The sequence below is a fragment of the Euphorbia lathyris genome, chromosome 2, assembly GCF_963576675.1.
Source record: "Euphorbia lathyris chromosome 2, ddEupLath1.1, whole genome shotgun sequence".
Taxonomy (NCBI): Eukaryota; Viridiplantae; Streptophyta; class Magnoliopsida; order Malpighiales; family Euphorbiaceae; genus Euphorbia; species Euphorbia lathyris.
In genome coordinates, this window is record NC_088911.1 from 114,633,393 (window position 1) to 114,641,958 (window position 8,566).

The 8,566-nt window shown below is 36.2% G+C and overlaps 1 protein-coding gene across 1 annotated transcript; it reads right to left on the reverse strand.

Annotated features, from left to right (window-relative positions):
• Window positions 1-1,922: 1,922 nt before the first annotated feature.
• LOC136219561 (ubiquitin-conjugating enzyme E2 2) lies at window positions 1,923-8,048 on the reverse strand. The gene is made up of 6 exons (XM_066007007.1): window positions 7,786-8,048; window positions 6,766-6,899; window positions 6,607-6,632; window positions 3,840-3,929; window positions 2,711-2,799; window positions 1,923-2,264 (listed from the first exon to the last, which is right to left on the reverse strand). The coding sequence occupies exons 2-6, from the start codon at window positions 6,888-6,890 to the stop codon at window positions 2,136-2,138; spliced, it is 459 nt and encodes a 152-aa protein (XP_065863079.1). The 5' UTR covers window positions 6,891-6,899; window positions 7,786-8,048; the 3' UTR covers window positions 1,923-2,135.
• Between the last annotated feature and the right edge of the window lie 518 nt (window positions 8,049-8,566).

An 8,566-nucleotide genomic window follows, 5' to 3' on the forward strand; every position in this document is an offset into this window, starting at 1 on the left:
CGCGTCCCCACTGAGCGAGGGTTCGGGGAGGGGTCCCACTACAAGGGTGTACTGGGGGCAAGCCTTCCCCTGCCAATTTATTTTGGCAAGAGGCCGCTCCTAAGACTCGAACCCGTGACCTCTTGGTCACACGACAACAACGTTTACCGTTGCGCCAAGGCTCGCCCTCTAAATATACGGACTAATGAGTTAACAAAAATAAAAACTGAGGGACTATATAATCATTTCTAAAACACACAGAGATTAACTAGTGTATTATATAAAAACATAAGGACCTTATAATTATTATTTTTAAAGAGACCTTATAATTATTTACCCTAATATCTAGAGCTAATTACTAATCTAGTCCATTTGAAGGAGTCCATTAACACATTTAATCCACTGTGCTTCCATCTCATCAAATTAGACACTTTCATCCACTTTGGACAAGAATACCCTTATTTCAATTCACTTCTTCCTTAGACTCCCAATGTCTTCTACACCATCCCAAACTGACGAAAAGACGGTGGTTTATAGAGAAAAAAAGATTTTGTTTCGTTCAATCTTTGAAGAATTAGGGTCTGCTTGGATTGGGGTTAGTGGAGGTTAATTAAAGGGAGGTTATTTTTCTAACCTTGCTTGGGTAGGAGTTTAAATGGAGGTTATTTTTCTAACCTTGCTTAACCTTGCTTGGGAAGGAGTTTAAGTTTAAATGAGGTTAAATGGAGGTTCAAAAACCTTCAATTTCAGTCTCACCAAATTGGTGGGATCTGGAGGTTCTCTAACCTCCCCTCTCTTTCCCTCCCTTCCCTTCCCCTCTCTTTAATTAACCTTGTGAAACCTTCATCCAAGCGGACCCTTAGTGTCTACGAAAAATGATTAGGATGGAAAGCTAAAAAAAAATGAGAAAAAAATCTAACAATTTAACTGCTGCGATGTCGCATTTGTGACGAAATGTGACAAATTTCATCACAAATGCGACAACAATGAAGAAAAATGTAGGAAAATAGAGGAAATTGAAACGATACCGTTATAGATGAAGAAAGAAGCAAGACCAGCAAAAAAAGCATGCATATAAGCTAAAAACATACAATTTCTATAGGAAATTGACATAATACTTCAATAATCTCAAAAATCACTATCAATTGGTATCAGAAATTGAAAAAGATGATCCGAAAAAAAAAAGTAGAAGAACCAAAAGAAGTGAGAACAGATGGATCGATCGAATAGAACTAAAGATAATTTTGTCCAAAATGAATAACATATCTAATTTAGTGAGATGGAAACAAAGAGCGTTAGATATATAAATAGACCCATTGAGTTGGGCTAAATTTGTAATTTGCCCTAATATCTATCCTTCATAAATTTAACTAACTTAATAATCCCGCTCACTCTCTCTCTCTATCTTAACTAAACCCCAACCCAACCGTCCCCCCTCCCCCTCTTCAGTTCTCTCTTCCTGTTCTTTTTCAAGTTTTTTTAGATTTTTCTTTTTTTTCTCCCCCACGCCCCTTATTCAGCTCTCTTCCTCTTCTTTTTGTCTCCCTACCCCCTTATTTACCTTTCTCTTTCTATCTCTTCCTCTTCTTTTTGTCTCCCTACCCCCTTATTTACCTTTCTCTTTCTATCTCTTCCTCTTCTTTTTCTAAGTTTTTAGATTTGTTTTCAGATTTTTTCTGTCTTGCTGGCTCCACCGGAAGCGTGGCATGTGTTCTAAATAGGCCGGCAGAACAACCACTTCTTCCCCAATTGGAGCCGAAAAGAAATCCATGTCTCCATAAAACTCAAGAGAGAATCTATTTTCAATATTAGTAACAGACAGACCGATACAGAAAAATTCCATTTAGTTGTTGTGGGGATGTTTATGAACCTTTAGGACTTGTAATGATGCCTTTCAACTCTGGTACAAATATGTGTTCAGAAAGGAGATTTACGAGTGCAGATACTCTCAAAATAGGTGTAATTTAATTTTATGTAACATAAAATCCACACAAGGCAGCAACTTTTGAGGGTACAACAAACATTGCAATAAAGAAGCCAAACATCCTTCCTCATAAGCCAAGGAAACACTATAGGCAGCTGGGTTTTCAAGTTCAATGTAATTCAAAACAGCACAAGGGGGCAGTTTTTCAAATTCCGCTGCCTTACTCGAGATACTAGTCAGCAGTCCAACTCTGCTCAACAATTTCACGTACTCTCCTATTGTATTCACGCTTGTTCTCACTAAACATTCGTGCTGCTTCTGAATTTGCTGGGGAATTTGGATTTGGATCACACAGCAGTGACTACACAAAATAAAAACAAGAAATAACTTTAAACTTCCCATGCATACCCACATATTTCCAAAGAATAAATTTCTGCAAAGCCAAATTGAAGAGAACAATGACTCGCACAAAGTCACAGTCAAACGACTGAATCAAAACAAGTTTAAATTAAAACATGTAGGTTGATAATTACTATGATTTTTGCAAATGTGAAAAAGAGAACAACAAAGACTTGCACAATCTTTCCTTCAATGTTTGGAGCGAAACAAGAAGAACCCCTAGTTTTTGTTTTCCAATGGGTTAGTAACACATCCAGCGTGGATTCTAAGTAATGAAGATATCTAAATTGTGACTTCAGATTGGAAGGTAGCACACTAGTGTAGCAACAGAACCTTACTACTGGACATTTCTTTCATAATCTCTGGATCATTAAATTACACTACAAATAGAAGACATGTATTAATTACCTGGATTGATGTGAGTATGGCAGCCACATCATAAATTGGACTCCATTGGTTCTGCAAGATATCCAAACATATGCTTCCATCCGCATAGACTGAAAAAAGTTGATCAAAAGTATGAATTACAGCCAAATTGCAGATACCTAGCCAAGCTGGGAAGAAGATACAAAAACATGAAGACTATTTATTATTACTATGCCGTTCTTTTTTTTTTTTTTTTTTTTTTTTACTTTTAGAAAAAGGGTAGTATATAAGTAGAATAAACTTTTCATAATTTCAAGCCTTGATACAAAGCCTTCTTTGAACATGAAAAGTTAAATGACAACGACAGTCAAGATTCTAAACACAAACATGGACACAAAACCACAAAAGTATTTGATAACTAGATCAAAAGGGAAATTGGAAAAATAAAGACCCAGGGAATCCCACCTGTGCACAGGGATACAGCAACAAGGCACATGCATGAAATAAGCCTAGGAGAATCAATAGAAAGCTATGTTGCCCGGACACGGATACGGGAAACGTCATTTCTATAAAACACAGGACACGGATACGTGGGGGACACGTGTAAATATTAAAAATATTGGGGCACATTTATAAATATTAGAAATTTGAGTAGGAAGAGGAACGCAAGAATAGAGAAAGAATGTGAATGAATTGTGAAAGATTGTTAGCAGCCCTATTTCTATAGATGGATGGAGAAGTTTGAGAGTTTTTGTATTAATTAGGAGTTTCTGGCATTAATTCCCCCTGTCCTTTGGAGTTTCTGGCTCTCCAAATCTATTTGGAATAACGACCATCGATGATTGAAGTGGAACGGCTGTTTTTTCACATTTGAAGAATCGCTTGTTTTTTTTTTTCTGGGACACGCGTATCCTTCACTGATACGCGTGTCCAACTTTCCGATATTACGGAAACGGCCCCGACACCGTGTCCCAGGCGTTTCCGTATCGGATACGTATCCGACACGCGATACGTTGGGTCTATGGCGTGTCCGTGCTTCAGAGATAGAAAGACTCATTCTGCATTACAATATTTAGTAATTTGCATGCAGAGATCATGCAATTTAGATAAATGATTCCTGGAAATTGAGGAGTTAGAAAAAGATGAAAGAAAGTTTGAGCTTCCAACTTACTGTTTGGATGGAACATTCTAGAAACAAAACGCACTGTCGGAGGCTTATTTGGATAATCTTCTGTAAACTGAAGGGTCAACTTAAACGTACCTGTAACAACTCAATGAAAAACATGTATGATTAATCATCCCAAAAAACACATTTAAGCTGTAACACAATAACCATTTCATACAAGCATTCCGTAAGTTTCCATTGATGACAAACTCTCAGATTAAAGTTGCTGACAGATAGTATTAGGTTAATTCAAAGAAGAGATTATCAAGCATCACATTTACCATCCTGTATAACATTCACAAAAGTAGAACTCTATTCGCTCTGCTTTACACAGAAAAATCACGATACTGGCTTAGAAAGACCACAGATCAAGTCTCTTATTCTCTTCAGTATGTAGTATATACCCACCATTGGCATATAATGAAAATTACAAAGCAGTCCAAATCCATAAGAAACTATATATTATGAGCATGAAATGAGATAGGTGGCTGGCTTAACCAGTATCATACCCATTCATGCACAAAAGAACAAAGGGGGACAAATTACTATCCCAACACTCATAGATCAAATGTCATGGTTATACATCTCGCAAAATCATTAATTGTGAAGTAGAAATTGAATTTAGAAGTATCAAAATGGTTTAATAGAAGACCAAGTAAGAACTAAGTTGGATACTATCATAGTTGTTAAAGGCGCAAGGAGGACTAAGGCTCCAATGGGTCTTGGAGCGTAGGCTCAAGGTGCAACGCGAGGCATGCGCCTTAGAAACACGTGGCGCATAAAATAAAATATATACTCTTTTACTAGCTAAGCATAAAGGGCGCCCCCGGTGCACTACGCGTCCCCGCTAAGCGAGGGTCCGGGGAGGGGTCCCACCACAAGAGTGTACCGGGGGCAAGCTGTCCCCTGCTAATTTTTTGGCAAGAGGCCGCTCCTAAGACTCGAACCCGTGACCTCTCGGTCACATGACAACAACTTTTACTAGCTATTTGCACCAAAAATAAATTTTTCCTAATACATATCATGGTGTACATTTGCATGGGAGAAACTTTTCCTTTTAGGGAACTTTTTCTTTTCGGGAAACTTTTCATATTTTCCTGGTACATCGTTCACTTAGAATTTCCAATAGTGAACCTCAATTTCCCTCAAGGGAAACATCTCAAGGGGAACCGAGGGAAACCAACTTCCTAGAGTGTACCTTAGGGAAACCATGTAGGTACATCGTTCACTTAGAATTTCCAATAGTGAACCTCAATTTCCCACAAGGGAAACATCTCAAGGGGAACCGAGGGAAACCAACTTCCTAGAGTGTACCTTAGGGAAACCATGTAGTGTACCTTAGAGGAAACCAACTTCCTATAGTGTACCTTAGGGGAAACCATATAATGTACCTCGTGGGAAACCAAGTCTTATAGTGTAACTCAGGAGAAACCAACTTCCTAGAGTGAATATCAAAGGATACTTGAGGTAAACCTAGGGGATCATGAGGTCATTTAAAAAACAGGAAAAATCAGAAAGTGTATGTATCAATTCATCGTGGAAGTTAAAGTGGAGCAATTACTCAATATGGAGAACGTGACTTGTGGCATAAAGCAGGAAGTTACCCCAACGTCTATAAAAGGAAGGAATCACGATGAAAACTCAACAACTCAACACACCCAAGTAAAACTCTAGCAAATTATCTCTAGACAGCATATTTAAATTTCTCAGTCATTCCCTTAGTTCTCATTTTAATTCAAGTTCAATTTCATGTACAATTTTATTTTATTTATTGTTCAATCATTTTCTGTAAGGTCGGTATCGTTTTGATAATTGAAAACCTTTAGGAATTTTCGGTCTCTTTAATTCTTACAATCGTTTGTTACGTAGAAGTCAGAAAGCCCACTCAATTTCACTCCATAGTTCGAGAATACTACAATTCTCTGGCACGCCCGCAATTTCCCACGAAAGAGCCAAACACTAGCTAAGCATAAAAAAAAAAAGAAACACTTATGACCACACAAACAAAACAAAACAACATAAAAACATAATACTAAATCATAAATGTCAAAAAGATCAAATTAAGTTCATACATACTTCATAGAGACACTAACATATACTTAACGTCTTAACCTAAAATACCTAACTATAACTAATGCTACTAAACTAATAACCATTCATTGTCAATAAAAAAGAACACACACAACAAAAACTAATAATCATCATCATCAAGATCATCACTCTTTTCTTCTTCAATGTGGAAGTTTGTTTTTGCCTGGAGTGGAGGATACTTCTTTCTTTACATGACTTCTTCTCCCAATCTTTCTCTATTTTTTATATATTTAATTATGACCGAGACTCTTGATATTCTTATTTAAATTAAGGGTTACGATTAATCTTATTTAAGTTAGATTTGTGGTTGAAATTAATCAAACAGTTATTATAGAGAAAAATGTAAATATAAAAATAAAAACCTAAGTAAAAGCCACCAGGCGCACCAGGCTCCCAGGTGCATAAGGCGAGAGCTTTTTGTACAGAGCCTCATTTTCTAGGTTCAAGGCTCAAGACAGTGAGCCTTGACTGAGGCATGCCTTTAACAACTATGGATACTATACCATGAGATAAAAACAACAACAAACAAAAATTCCACCAACATTTGCAAATATCTGAATGAAAGAGCTGCAGAAAAAATCTTATAAACAGCGGTAGGGAAACAAAACACAGGCATAGGCTGCTATTCAACTGCAAATAGTTAAGAAACCCCAAGTTGGTCATGTAGAATAGTTGAATTTACCTCCATCCCATGGAGTATCATCAGGTCTGCAATTCAACAAATTTAGAGCATAAGTGCAACTATACATGCACTGGAACTAAATAATATGATACTATTAAATAGGGAAAGAAGAAAGTAAATAAAGGATAGTTACTTTAGCATCATTGATATTTAACTCACCCAAATATAACAGCATTCCACAGCATAATGTTGTTGTCTTGAGGAGCACCACTAATTCCTGCAGGAGGATCTTGTTGCAACCTCTTAAAATCCCTCATCAATCTCTTCCTAGCAGGCGTCGACATCCTCACCGCCTATAAAATCAAAAGATGAAAAATCAAATGGCGAAAACAAAAAGAGAATAACAAACAAAAGGATAGTGATGTTCATTTCTCAGAATATATAACAAGGAACCGTCAAACTAGACTTGTTTGAAGCAGCAACAGTAATGAAAACCAGCAACACTTCGTGGTCATTCCCATAATGATTTGAATGGCTGACTTGATAACCTAAGCCCTTGTTTGGGAGGAAGTTAATGGAGGTAAACAAGAGTAATGGAAGGTTAAATATCACATTAACCTTGTTGGGAGTTGTTTTGGGAGAGTAAACGAAGGTTAATGGAAGTTAAACTTTTAGTTTCTTTATCCTCCAAACTCTAGCCTCCAAATTGGGGGGTTAATGGAAGTAAGGGAAAGTTCATTGCAGAGTAAATTTAACTTTCCTTCACATTCTATAAACTTCCAAATAAGGTTAATCGTTTACATCACTTCCATCTCTTTTCCATTACATCACTCTCACATCCGTTAACCTCCAAACTCCCAAACAAACAAAGGCTAAGTTTAGAGGAAACCAAGCTTGAAAAATAGTAGGCTCGTCTAATACATGTCTTTTACTCGATGGACCCAACGAGAAATCATATAGAGAAAATATACTAACAATCAATTTATCGGCTCACATAATTCGCAGCAATATTGTGTCAACAAGACAGCTACGCCAAAACACGCATAATTAAGAACATATCCCCTAAAACAAAACCCTAGATCCAGAAACAGTAATTCTCAATCAATCAAATCCTCAACGGATTAGAAATTAAGTGTTCCCCCGATCCGACATCCCTCATGAGCGCATCAAACCACAAGTTACATCAAAATAAAGAATCCAACAACGCAAAAACAAAAATGAAGAAGAAGAAAAACTCACTTGTAAGGAAACGCGGCGAGAAGCTGAGATTATAGGAAATTGAAAACCCCTTTGCACCCTATTTATATAAGAATTATCGGGAAACAAATAGCAAAATATGATATCAGAAAATACCTTCCATAACGATTGATAATATATAAAGAGGATAGAAAAAAATCTTCAGATAAAGATCTTTTTGGTTAATATGAATATTATATAATAATTAGAGAAGAGAATCGCAGTTTGGGTGGCTCAGGTCAGCTATTATGGGGTTTTATAGGCAACTTGGTATTTTATGTGCTATGCTGTGCTATATTCACATAATAATTTTACTCTTTTTTCTTTATTTACAAATTACAAAATCTATCGTCTTTCTTTCTCTTCCTAGATGCCGTCTAAGTTACGCTGAGATTTGTCTTTACCTCTAGATAAATTATTACTTGGAGTGTATGATATGTACGGTAAAGAAAATTGGATTCTGCAAGTTGAAACTTTATTTGTTCAATTTGAAATTTTAATCATCAATCCATTTTTATTATCATTATATCTAAATTTAATATTAATTATATATAAAAACATGAATGTAACTTAAAAAAATATCGAAAGTTGATAACAATAGCAAATACCGTATTTTTTAATCACCATTTCTCACCTAACAATAATAGCACAACTGAAAAATAACACCCGATTTTTAAAAGTATTTATTCTTTATTTATTTAAGGCATGGTGAGATGGATCAAAGATGAACTCGTGTTCAACAAGTTAGGTTTATTAATTCAAGAATAAAAGTCGAAGAGAAAAT

Bases quoted from the DNA above. Each gene is read 5' to 3' on its own strand.
- LOC136219561 (XM_066007007.1), bottom strand. From the start codon at position 6,890: ATGTCGACGCCTGCTAGGAAGAGATTGATGAGGGATTTTAAGAGGTTG. The intron at 2,800-3,839 runs GTAAGTTGGAAG...AACTTTTTTCAG, and splicing joins TAGAATGTTCCATCCAAACA to TCTATGCGGATGGAAGCATA. The intron at 2,265-2,710 runs GTAATTAATACA...TATTTTGTGTAG, and splicing joins CCATACTCACATCAATCCAG to TCACTGCTGTGTGATCCAAA.